General features: G+C 45.0%; 1 protein-coding gene across 1 annotated transcript in view; it reads right to left on the bottom strand.

Annotated features, from left to right (window-relative positions):
* LOC306919764 (CUGBP Elav-like family member 4) overlaps nt 1-13,822 on the bottom strand; it is a gene marked incomplete at both ends in the record, with an annotated part of 217,083 nt that overhangs the window by 709 nt on the left and 202,552 nt on the right. Inside the window, 4 exons of the mRNA XM_079496315.1 lie at nt 7,038-7,118; nt 8,009-8,071; nt 10,195-10,341; nt 11,634-11,781. Of these exons, the coding sequence (XP_079352441.1) occupies nt 7,038-7,118; nt 8,009-8,071; nt 10,195-10,341; nt 11,634-11,781 (439 nt within the window). The remainder of the gene's footprint in view (nt 1-7,037; nt 7,119-8,008; nt 8,072-10,194; nt 10,342-11,633; nt 11,782-13,822) is intronic.

Here is a 13,822-nt window from a genome sequence, read left to right as displayed (position 1 = left end):
AGAGAACAGGACAGAGAGCTTATGAGGGGGCAATGTGGGACACGCCCAGAGACAGAGAGAGAGGAATAGATAGAGGCAGAGATTGAAAGAGAGAGGGAAATAAGGGAATTAATATAGGGAGATGGATAGGGAGATATTGAAACAGAGAGGGGAAAGACGGAAATCAATTGAAAGGGAGATGATAGAGAGAGAGAGAGAGAGAGAGAGAGAGAGAGAGATGGATGGAGGGATGGAGAGAGAAAGTGGGATTGAGATAGAGAAAGAAATACAAGAATATAGGAAGAAAAGGGAGAACTAGGAAGAGGACATGCAGAAGACCAGGAAGAGTCTGAGAGATAGACACATCGAAAAAGAGAGAGACTGACATCATAAAGAGGAGACAGACAGACAGACAGACAGACAGACAGACAGACAGACAGACAGACAGACAGACAGACAGACAGACAGACAGACAGACAGACAGACAGACAGACAGACAGACAGACAGACAGACAGACAGACAGACAGACAGACAGACAGACAGACAGACAGGAAAACATAAGCCAAGTATTTGCCCCAATTACTGGGTGACAGTAGGACTGGCTTCAAATCTCCGTCCGCCCCTCCACCCTCATCTACCCAGCTGCCTGCATATTGTACTGGCCAATTTCATGAGAAGTGGAATGGACTGGAGAGACAGGAGAAAATGACAGTGATGGAGAGAGAGAGAGAGAGAGAGAGAGAGAGAGAGAGAGAGAGAGAGAGAGAGACTTTTTTTTGACTTTTAACAACCTCTTTATTCTTGAAATTGTTTACATTCTTTAAAAAATGTTACAAATTACAATAGGACCTTACCCCATTTTTTTATTTTTTTATTTTTTAGAGCAATTCATTTACAAAGAGAGAGAGAGAGAGAGAGAGAGAGAGGTGTTGGACGGAAATGTGGGTTCGCATCTGGCTGGCTAGCAGGCTGACTGGATGGCTGGCTAGTAAACTCACTGGCTAAGAGACTGACTAGCTGGCTTGCAGGCTGACTGGTTCACTAGCTGGCTAGTAGGATGACTGGCCTGCTGGCTGACTAGCTAGCTGGCTGGCGGGGTTTCTCTCCTGTCTCATTGCTCGGGGTGATAGCATGACGAGATGAGACTGGGGCTGGGTGGAGGGCTGATAAGAGGGCTGCGGCAGCAGACTGTAGTGCCACTGTCCCTCGGCAAGATAGAGGACACACAGACGGCGCTTGATAGAGTGGAGCCAGTTATACAGTCTGGAGGGACCGAGGCTTTGGCTCTGGCTGTTTATATAAAAGTGCGTCTTGAGCAGAATTCACACTTTGAAAAACATTTGAGGTGGGAGAACATCTGCTGCTTGGGCAATTTCTGTGTCCAACATTTTCTGTGTTGCTGCACATGTTTATATATACTTGTTCATTTTCCTCCCGGCTATAATGTGATGGCCAGCGTTATTAGTGACTGGACACTTCACACCTCCTTCTTCACATCTTTGCCAGCTTGTCTGTTCGACTGCGTGGAAGAAAGGTTATTCTATTCTTGAACTCCATCCACAGCCTCACTAATTGGGCAAACATGATAGCACAAGTCAAATCTCGATGGCGACATGGAGATTCATCCCGGAGATTACCAAAGTGTGAACAAACGAAGCAAATAGTGTTGCTTTGCTTCCGTCCAGTGACACGGCTTGCGCTCATTAAACTGACATTTGTGTGACCACAGACTATATAATGAATCATCATACATGGAAACCTACAGTATCCTCACAAAACAACTAAAATGTGTGCATAATAATATACAAAGATGTAGAGCCTGCACACCGTCTTCAAGGCAAAGGATCACTTCATTGAGTAGACAAAGTTTGGAGTCTTACAGGATCTTCATCAGGTCCGTTTGATCAGGCATAACCCTTAAACACTCTGAAATTAAACTGGATCTGAGTTGTCTCTGTACTTAACCGCTTTCTTCTGTCTACACCAAATCAATCAGCATGTACTGTATACATGTATATCTTTTTTTTGTAATTTTGTTTTACTAATATTCTCCCCTGAATAATTGTTGGGGTGATGGTTAAGATCCATAGGGGTGGAGCTTGGCTCAAAGTCAAAACCAGACGATAACCATGGACCGTCAGTTCACCAATCTCCATTTCACCTACAGTATAGTAATAGATAGTACAGCAACATTTCCCCCCAAAATGTTTTGATTCGAATGACTTTTTGCATCAAGGCAGGTGTGCTGACAGAAGTGGGCTTGTGCTCCCGTGAGGTGAGCCCAAGTGAGGCCAGAGCCATGAAGCCGTTGCCCGTGCCAAGTGAATGCCAGCACTGAGCGGCACCATATCGGCACGGCTATACCCATATGGTTCATATCCAAGAAAATGCACGCCACTGTCGGGTGAAAAACCTCATATCTCCAAAACGGTTTATTTTCAGGAATCAAAACCGTATAGCAATAGCAAAAGGAGCAGATATACAGTCTCAAAACGCGACGGTTTTGATCAGCTGGTAGATCAGCTATTATTTGATACTTTCGTGTAATATGATCAAGTCGGACATTCATTTACAAAACAAAACAGTGCTTGACAATGAAAGTGAACGAGACCATTGAGTCGACAACATCTGCATGTAGAATGGAACCAACCTATAATCACCAGAATGTTCTTATCAATACCAATGCAGCCAGTATGGACATTTCCACATACTGCCTACTGCGAGTAGTGTTAATGAAATCTGTTGGAGAGCACTCATAACACAATAAAATAACATAATGAGACAGACAGTCAGACACAATTCAGACTTTCAAAGTATCAGAAGTTTATAAGTATTCGAATACTGGAACCAGCATCAAGCGTTACAACGGAACACTCATACTACTGACTCAACACAAACCAGTGCAGACTTTAGCTTAAATACCTTCATCCACTCCCTCAGGGAGAGTGGGTCTTATCACAGTGTCAACAGTGGGAAGACCCTTCTCTCTGTCCATTTCTGAACCACAGGTCAAATGTCAACAAAGATAGACAGCTGACCCCCATAAACACAAAACAAGTATTGGCACATGCAGGAGACAAGAATTCACATGAGTTCTTCCTTAAATTAATAACAGCTTAGTGTATTCCAAATTTCCTCGACAGTAGGCGACTGCCGCTGAAGCGAAAACATCATGAAACTGACTTACATGGCCGGTTAAGACTGATATGAGTGGCCGGATAAGACTGTGGTTAGAGTTAGGGTTAGAATTAGCCATTACGGTTAGTAACAGTCGGACAACGCCCTGTCGGACAATAGCTGACAACAATGCCCATACTGCATGGCTGCATTGAATGGTGTTGATAACGGCTGATGACGGACATTAAATACGGAGATAACATCCGAAACCGTGAGAAGGGGATTGGTATTTACTGTAAGATTTACTCAGCTGGCCTGGGCCATGGCTCAGTGGTCCAGGCACCTTGGCTGGTAATCCAGTCTGGCAGTGTGCCGCGGGTTCGACTCCCGATCCCAACGGGCTTTACTGCATGTCTTCCCCCCCCCCCATCTCTCTCCCCATTTCCTGTCAGCCTACTGTCTGTCCCTCCATACAATATATAAAATAAAAGGCGAATGCCACAAAAAAAACATTAAAAAAGAAAAAGAAAAAAAGATTTACTCAGCTCATACCTGAAAATGTTTCACTGTATGTGCCTGTGTGCCAAGTCTGCTGCCTCAATCCATAGCCGCCTGGCGCACCATTTACGTGGGTTAAAGGAATTATAGTGCAATTACTTTTCCGAGGCACAGTATAGGTATATCAGTACAGTACAATCACATAAACCACCTCAGAAGGTTGCGTGAGACACTTGTGTCTGCATTAGTAAAACTGTCCACATGGGCAACTATGATTCGTTGCGGTCGGGAGGAAACCATTCAAACCGGTTCCTATATAATTATTATAATTATGTAGTTTTATGTTTTTAATTAAAATAGTGAAAATAGACAATCTACAAGCTCATATTGTGTGGCATATTGCGCCGCGTGGTGAGCTTGTACTATTGTCACGACACTACTTCTGTGCAACACTCTTGTATGCTGATGTAGCCTAGGACATTAACTTTCGAAAAAGCATTTAAATTGTTTAAATACAGTGAAAATAAAATAAATACATGCCACAAGGTGCAGATAGCCTACTGTAGCGACTGTAAAGTAAAAATGTGATATGTGTACTGTAATTTAAATGTAAATCACCCACGTAATATGATCTATCTGTAATAAACAGTGGGTGTTGCTTCTGCTAAGGCTATCATCATGGCTGTGGAGTGATGTGGATTGTGGAACTTCCTTTTGCTTTGAAGAACGACACGAGAGTTCAAATAGAGTATCAAAGTCCTGACGTCACTCCGTTATGCCCATGGGCACAGAAGTATTTCTACTGAAAATACTATGGGATCATCTTTGAATCGCCTCATAATACTGTAAAAACTGTGTTAAAACAAATGAACAAATCAGTCCGGCGATTCTGTCACTGTATGTGACTCTGTGTTGATTTGCATTTGATAATGACTGTGTTTGGAGAAAATGCATTTATTTTCGTACTCATAGGATAAATGAGTACTTTTTCAGCGTCAGTTTGATGCTTCATATACGTGAGTAATATTTGAGGCTTATTTGTTTCTTTTTGGAACACGGTTAGGCTAATACTGTATATGCCACGTTGATATTGAGACCCTATGGTATTTTAAATAGAAAACATAACTCTTTGACCCAGGGGGATAGCGTCCTCTATCGGCAGTGATGTCAGACTTCGTTTCTCTATGGCTTACTCAGTAAGCCATAGAGACATTCAAATATACACCAAGTTATATTTATACATACAGTAAGCCTTACTGTATGTATAAATATAACGTGGTGTATATTTGAATGTGAATAGAACAAGTATGCATGATATATGGAATGGATATGTATAGAGCTGAATTATACTGTAGATGTATATGTGATACCGGCAGGCATTGGAGACATGCTGTACATATCAGTAGTTTATTGTCACATGTGTATTTATTCTAATTACTGTTCTGTATTGTCATGAAATTTGTGAAATGAACACAGACACAGATCATAAAAAAAGAAACAAAAACTTGTTAAAAAAGAAAAGAAAAAAAGAACTATGATTGCAGCAAGTGCTGCAATACCGAGGATGCATTGCAGCCGTGTTGTTGGTGTTGCATGTGCTGGTGTGTGCACGTGTTCATCGTCTGAGTTGCAGAGCATCATGCGATACTTATACTTTACATCAGTGGTTCCCAAACTTTTTAGCTCATGACCCATGAGAGAAATTACTAATTAGATGTTTGCCAAGGACCCAAACTAGTGAAAATAGTTTTCACTATAGATGCAATAGTTTTAGTTTCCATTCTTAAACATTTGTTTTCTAATGTATGGAAAATGTATTAGATTTGTCTTTGATTTCTTCATGAAATTACTGGGAAAGACAAAAACATTGAATTTGTTTTTAAATCATGAAAATGTTAGCTTTTAAGCTTTTAAGCTTTTAAGGTTTCTGAAATAATACTTGAAAAAGAAAATGTATGCAACAAAAAATAAAGGGACACATAAAAATGGCTCCCGAGTCGACCAAGTGTTTGGGAACCAGTGCGTTACATGACTATCACTATCATGACTATCACCATCATGACTTTCACTATCATGACTATCACCATCATGACTATCACCATCATGACTTTCACTATCATGACTATCACCATCCTGACTATCACCATCATGACTATCACCATCATGACTTTCACTATCATGACTATCACTATCATGACTATCACTATCATGACTATCACTATCATGACTATCACTAGCATGACTATCACTATCATGACTATCACTATCATGACTATCACTATCATGACTATCATTATCATGACTATCACCATCATGACTATCACCATCATGACTTTCACTATCATGACTATCACTATCATGAATATCACCATCATGACTATCACTATCATGACTATCACCATCATGACTATCACTATCATGACTATCACTATCATGACTATCACTATCATGACTATCACTATCATGACTATCACCATCATGACTATCACTATCATGACTATCACTATCATGACTATCACCATCATGAATATCACTATCATGACTATCACTATCATGACTATCACTATCATGACTATCACTATCATGACTATCAACACGATGCGACTCATCAACATACTGTACGCATGCAGTCCATTTCCTTTCATTATTAAGACTAATCTATAGTGAGTCGTACAGCGTTTTTCCCCCCTTGAAAATAAGCCATCACTCTGCTGCTGTGACCCTCACTTGCACTTTCAGTATGAAGGAACACCAACACAACCTAACCTAACCTAACCTGACACTGACACACACGCACGCACGCACGCACGCACGCACGCACGCACGCACGCACGCACGCACGCACGCACGCACGCACGCACGCACGCACGCACGCACACAGCCGACACCACTTCATCTCCAGGTTGCCTCTCTGAATATTCATACCACAGAAGGCTGTCTGTCTCTTCACACAGTCATACACCGTGAGAATGAATAATAGTGAGTGACAAATGGTGTCAAGAGGAGTGATTTACCATTGCGGTATATATCCTATGCTTTATTACGTCTTAGTGCTTTGGCATAAGAACACTAAAAAACCCAGGAATCGTAATAAATGATTATGCATGCAGCTAATTAATCTAATGAATATTTATAACCACTTAAACACATTGTAATGGACTGATTAAGCAGTCGAATGCCGCAAGTTTGAATTAGTGCAGTTTTTGAATAATGACAGAGTAACTTTCCATCTTGTCGCTAATGTTCGTCTCTTTAAATGGGCTTTTTCCGCACTCAATACCCCCCCCCCAACCTCCCCCCCCCCCCCCCCCCCCAGCCAGCTTCCCCTCTCTCCCTCGCTAATTCAAAGCAGCAGAGCTACATTAGAATGGAACATGGCAATTATCACCTTTTATCTTGGGTGGGCGCGCTCGCTTTCTCTCTCGCTTTACTCTTTTCTTACCTTCGCGCTGTTGCTGGGGAATGATGGTCGGTTGCTGTGGGAACGCTTGGCTGATTGGCGCATATGCGGCTGGGTAGGCTGCTGTTACAAAGGGAGAGACAGAGAGAGAGAGAGAGAGAGAGAGAGAGAGAGGGGGGGAGACAGAGATAGACAGAGAGAGAGAGTGACAGAGAGAGGCAAGAGAAAGGAAGAAGAGTGGATTTTTTTTTCTTTTTTTATTTGCACGTCTCCATTTTCATATTTGACACAACAAAACTCAAATCATTATTCCATTGTTCCCATCCCTCCAGACATCGCATAAATAAATTGCATTATGGCTCAGAGCCCACGCTCGCTTGCCTGGTGGATCACCAGCACCACAAAGAGCATGACACAGAAACAGGGAAAAAGAGCCATACATAGCGTTGTTTAACTATACAGCCGACTCAAAGATACAGAGAGTAAGAGAGAGAGAGAGAGAGAGAAGGAGAGACCGCTATAATAGATCAGCATAGAGTGAGACCTGAGCGCCGGATTTATGCAAGCTTATATACAGTATATATAGTACGGCCACGCCGCTTATCGAACATAACTGAAACGGTCGTATACCGCACAACGTACGAAGTAGGCAGAAGTCAAGGAGAAAACGGTGCGCCTCGTATAAAGTCTATCATGTGTGGCAGTGGCTCTCAAACTTTTTCTCGTCTCGTAGACGATGTATTTTACTATTTTATGCCAGGGAGGGACCCCAATACAAAGATTTGTGTTTTATTTATTTCCCACATTTTTAAAGCAGTTGAACTGATTTTGATGCTTTGAGGCCTCCGGGACCCCACTTTGAGATAACACCTGATGCATGAAGGCCGTGGTGCATGGATGTTGGCCTCCTCACCTTCTTGTGTATTTAGTGAATACAGATGTGTGTGTGTGCTTGTGTGCGTCAGTGCGTGTGTGAAACCAAAGAGGGGGATGACTGAGGAATGACAGATCACCTGCGTAGTGTTGCACGCCCGCATACGCCTGCTGGAGAGGGTCATTCACTGTCGGGCTCTGTGCTGCAGAGAGAGAGAGAGAGAGAGAGAGAGAGAGAGATGGGGGGAGGATAATAAGAGAGAAAAGGGGAGAAATGGAGAGAGCAAAGGACACATGAGAAAGGGCAGAGAACGAATGAGAACGGAGATGTGATTCGACGGAGTGTGCGGGAAAGAGAGAGAAAAGGGAGAGACCGCAAGGAAAAAAGAGAGGGGGGGAAAAAGGCAAAGAGAGAGAATGGAGAGAAAGGACAAAGATCAAGAGGTACAGAGAGAAAGAGAGGTGGGACCGAGAAAGAAATGAGAAATGTGTGCGAGTGCAAAATGCAGGGAGGGAGCAAAGAGGAAGTGAAAGCGCCTGAGAGCGAGCGTGACAGGACGAGAGGCTGCCTACAATGAATGGCGTGGGGGAGGGAGAGAGAGATTTGGGTTGTCATATCGTACAGTTTTTCAAAATGCCTGTTCGTCCCAGATGTTTGCATCAAATATTAACCACATGCCAAACAAACCACTTTGTAGTTCATTACCATTGCAGCCGCCTTGCATAATGCCTGCAATTGTACGTGTTTGTGTGTGTGTGTGTGTGTTTGTTTGTTTGTTTGTGTGTGTGTGTGTGTGTGTGTGTGTGTGTGTGTGTGTGTGTGTGTGTGTGTGTGTGTGTGTGTGTGTGTGTGTGTGTGTGTGTGTGTGTGTGTGTGTGTGTGTGTGTGTGTGTGTGTGTGTGTGTGTGTGTGTGTGTACACTTGTATTACAATGTGAAGCCCAAATGTTCCCACAAATAACCTATAGAACTTGAGCAATAGACACTTTCCTAGAAGTAGAAATCACAAGAGTAATGGTCTCTCTCACTTCACATGGCACTTTGTTTCTGGCACGCACGCACGCACGCACGCACGCACGCACGCACGCACGCACGCACACACGAGAGAGAGAGAGTGGGAATGTTACACGTTTACTGTCGCTTTGTGTTTATTATGACTGGAAAAACTCCAGTCCCACATATAATTATTATATAATTGTCCTATGCTAGTAAAAGCCTGAAAGACTCCCCAAATGCACCAGAATACAGGGTAGTACATCTACTCTGTTAAAGGGTTTCTGGGGACAGTGGGGAGGACCTCCAGACCTCTGACTTGGGGGCTGCTGATTTAGAGGTTAGGTTCAGAAGTCTGGGTTGGACTTATTAGACTTTATTCATACTTAGTCATGAGATGGTGTCATGGACCAAAAATAGGCTGACGTGTGTGCTTGACTGTGCGTGCGTGCGTGCGTGCGTGCGTGCGTGCGTGCGTGCGTGCGTGCGTGCGTGCGTGCGTGCGAGAGAGAGAGAGAGAGAGAGAAGAGAGAGAGAGAGAATCAGTCCCAGACAACATTAAGGAGTCGAAGAGAACTCATCAAATTAACAGTAATGGACTGATGGATGGACTGATGGATTCATCATGAAAAACAGATGGACCGTCTGCTCTGAAAAATCTGCCAAAGACATTTTTTTTCTTTTGATTGACCCTCCGAAACTTAAATGCCGCAATTCAACCGAGAGATGATGGCGGTGTCAAGAGCGTGTGAGATAAAAAAGGAGAGTGCACTCTCCTTGTGAACAGTGAGACGCTGCTATACTGTAATCACCCAGAGTGATTGTGGGCGCAACAGACTTTACATATTACATCTGACACGTTTTGAAATAAAAAGCTTTGAGAACCGCTGTGCTACAATGGAACAAATGGAATCGTTCATATTATTGGTAAGTACAGTAACTTATTTCCAACATGACTGTTGTGCTATGAGTAACCAAAGGAACAGGAAAGACAGACAAAGCAGAAAGCTCACAATCAACATAAACAAAAACAACCATTCCAATATTTAAATTTAGCTTATTTTGTATTGATTTTTATTGATAACATAAGGTTGTTTATTTTTCCCTTCGTAAAGGCAGCACCATTGCCAGCAATAAAGCAGTATTACCTTTGTAACGTGGCAAATGCATCCAGGCATCTTCTTTTTTTTTAAAGTTACAAAAAAGTAGCCTACCTTTGCATCAGAAAATTACTGGTATAACAAACAAATAATGTAACGGTTAGTATTAGCCGCTTACCTGTTGCAGCCGTTAATTGCATCAAGTGGAAGCGAGGCTTGCTTAATTGTCTCACCTGGGTAAGGATGAATCCCGTTGGTGTAGATGGATTCAGAGGTGGGACCGTTGCTCTGAGGAGGCAGGGCACTGAACCCGTTGACCCCGAGGGGGGCGGCTAAGCTGGGCACCGTTGTGGCACCGATGCCCGGGGGCGTGCTGGTGCCTGCAAAGGAGAAAAAAGAAAATATGACAGTTTCATTATAGGGACAACTGTCATGTGACCTAATTGGACAGCCATTTAATTGGAGTGGCGGGGGTGTGTGGGTGGTTGGGTTGGGAGGGGGGGGGACTGTTCTACCACCACTTCTTTCCTATATCTGCACGCGGCAGTGAACTTTTCTTTTAATGTGGGTAATATTTTCTGGACCGCCTGTCACCTTGCCACTGCCCTTTTGTAACCAATGGCTTATTATTATTTTTCTAATCCCGGTGAAGGGCATTTAAGTCATGTAGGATTACGTTTGATAGGCATTACCTGGGCTTGCGTAGGCTTTGTGGATTACAAATGCCGTGTGTACGCCGGGCAAAGCCACTTTACTTAATATGTTGCCGGTGTGCCCCTGCCTTCAGGCGACCTGCCTACTTAGTGTCGAGCCGGTAAAGCTTCCCGGTGACAAGAGGGGGGCCGGGGGAAGACAGGTCAGGCTCGGGTCCGGGATTATCTCAAGCAAATCTTTGCTCTTATAAGCCAAGGACTCTTGCATTCCAAAGACATCAGATTGGCTCAGCTCCCGGAAAAAACACACAGTAGTGTGTCCCCCGAGCGAGCGCGGGAGAATGAAAGAGAATGAGAGAGAGAGACAGACAGAGCGAGAGAGAGAGAAAATGAGAAAGTGTGTGTGTGTGTGTGTGGGGGGGGGACGGGGGGACGACGACTATACCGTGGCTGCCAATGAGTGTCAAGGGACGTTGTACATCATCTCCCATCATGCTCTGCCCCACTACAAGCCTTCCCCTCCCTTTCAGTGCACCGGCACAATGTCAGCTGTAGCTCAGAAACACTACGGAGCCGCCGCTCGCTCTTCAAAGATGTAACAAGGGCGAAAGCAAAAAAAGGCCTTGAATGAATATATTATCAACGCTTATAACGTATAATTCTTGCTAATGAAATGTTCTAGGGTATAGCAGGGAGAGATGGAATGTCATGACCATCTCCTGTGTGTGTGTGTGTGTGTGTGTGTGTGTGCGTGTGCGTGTGCGCACGCGTGGCGTGGCGTGGCGTGCGTGCGTGCGTGCGTGCGTGCGTGCGTGCGTGCGTGCGTGCGTGAGTGCGTGCGTGCGTGCGTGCGTGCGTGCGTGCGTGCGTGCGTGCGTGCGTGCGTGCGTGCAACATGTGAACATGTTGCACACATGAGCAAAACAATTTGCCTGTGAGTGTTTGTGTAGTCTACGTGCACCGTGTGTGGGTCTGTCGGTGCACATGTGTGTGTGTGCGTGCGTGCGTGTGTTCCATACCTGAGGACGGTGTCATGGGGGTAGCCACCAGACCGTTGACATTGAAAGCTGCCATTTGCTGCATTTGTGCGGCGGCGATGGCTGCCATGGGGTTCAGGTAGGAGCCCTGTGTGGCAGCCATCAGGGCTGCTTGCTGTTGCATCATCTGCTGTAGGATTACAGAGCAGTGGGGAGAGAGAGAGAGAGAGAGAGAGAGAAAAGGAGGGGGGGGGGGGGGGTCGTGAGGTGAAAGGAAGTAAGGATAAATATATGGATAGAAGGAGCAATGGGGACAGGGGGGGTGAAGGGAGAGAGGTGAGAGATGGTGGAGAACGAGTGACGGAAGGAGGGAGGGAGAGAGAGAGAGAGAGAGAGAGAGAGAGAGAGAGGGTGAAATAGCCGCAGGAGCAGAGCGTGTTTACTTCCACATCTCTGTTTGCTTGGCCCCGGCCTTGTTCTTGAATAGAATGGCCCTGTGCTGCCCTGCAGCTCTATAGCTTCCCAGAACAGTAAGTGTGCTCTGGCCTCGGCACTCATTACCACCAACAGATAAAGGCTATATAATGACATGAGTCTAGAGAGACGGCCACTTTACACAGCTTATTTATGCGTATCTGTGTGCGTGTACTATTATGTGTCCTTTTTATAGGATTTTTGTGCGTGTGCATCTTTTGCCCGTCCCGTGCATTATGTGTACAGTATGTGTGTGTGTGCGGCTGTGCACACGTCTTACACATTCAGTATGTATGCACGCACGCACACCTGACAGCGGGAGAGGAGAGAGAGAGAGAGGGGGGGAAAGCGACTCGGCGATACTGACAGAACGAGGGGAGTGAGAGAGAGAGAGAGAGAGAGAGAGAGAGAGAGAGAGAGAGAGAGAGAGAGAGAGAGAGAGACAGAGAGAGATTGTGCGTGAGTGGGCGCTTCTCACCTGTCAGGGTGAGCTGTTAGTTTCTGTGTGAGTGCAAACTCTCACAGACTCATAACTGGAGTTGTGACTTTCACATGTGAATATCTAGGGGCTTTATGGGTGGTGAGGGGGGGATATACGGTACGCTATACGGAGACGGGGTGAGAGAGGTGGCAGCAGCGACTCGCAGCTTCTCCGCAGCATAAAAAAAGAGAAAGAAAAAAAAAGTGGGGCGGCAGCAGCAGCAGCCGAGACGTCGGAGAAGCGGCGGCTGTGCGACTGGGAGACTGTGCAGTCGGCGAAGAACATCCGCGGAGCACGACAGAGCGAGCCTTTCTTTCCTCCGCTTGGCTTTGGAACCGAACCGAGGTGCCCTTGAGCACCTCCAGGATCCTTAACTTCCAACCTATTGACCTTATGCACACCGCAGCCATGTTGCCAGCAAGGTGGAAACTAGGTGCAATTTCCCATTGACAGCCCATTCATCCAAACAGAAAAGTCAACGTCAAACTCACCAACATTGCAGCTGTGCGAAAAGCGTGAATTATCCTATGTCTATCTGCAAAGTGTTTCTTTCATAAAAATCCACCGTAGACATGTTATGAGCTACTTCCTGTCAAGAAATTCCTTGCAGGTGATTATTTTTCTAAGTGTCAGAGTGCTCGTTATCAGTAAAGCAACCTCCTGCTGCCTCCTGCATGGGCTGTTGAGTGATATTCATCGAGCACTTCCAAACTCCAACAATTAGGAGAAAAAAAATCACCTGCACAGAATTTCTTGACAGGAAGTAGCTCATAACATGTCTACAGTGGATTTTTATGAAACAAACACTTTGCAGATAGAAAGAGGATAATTCAAGCTTTTCATACTGCTGCAATGTTGGTGAGTTTGACGTTGTTTTCTGTTTGGATGTAGGGGCTGTCAAAGGGAAATTGCACCTAGTTGCCACCTTGCTGGCAACATGGCTGCGGTGTGCATAAGGTCAATAGCTGCTCAAGTGGCCAAAAGTGGTGGTACGTGGCTTTCTACTGGGCAGCGTCCCCAGGTGTGAATGCATTTCCACCATGGTGTGAATGTGAAACAGGGGTGATGCCGAAAAAAGAGCATGTGTGCTCACTGCTCACTGCTCAGCAAAGCTGCCCTAGATAAATAAAGGTTAACCAAAAAGAGAAAGGCAAGACACCAGTGCAGCATCTTTGGTGAGCCCACTCTACACCTGTACACCTGCACCATGATGGCATCATGTATACCCCAGCGAGGATGGGCTTTCTGGGGGTGTGGTCACGTGCCTACAACAGTT

Source organism: Electrona antarctica (genome assembly GCF_951216825.1).
Source record: "Electrona antarctica genome assembly, chromosome: 3".
In the NCBI taxonomy this organism is placed as follows: Eukaryota; Metazoa; Chordata; class Actinopteri; order Myctophiformes; family Myctophidae; genus Electrona; species Electrona antarctica.
This window is presented reverse-complemented; position numbering and strand designations above follow the sequence as displayed.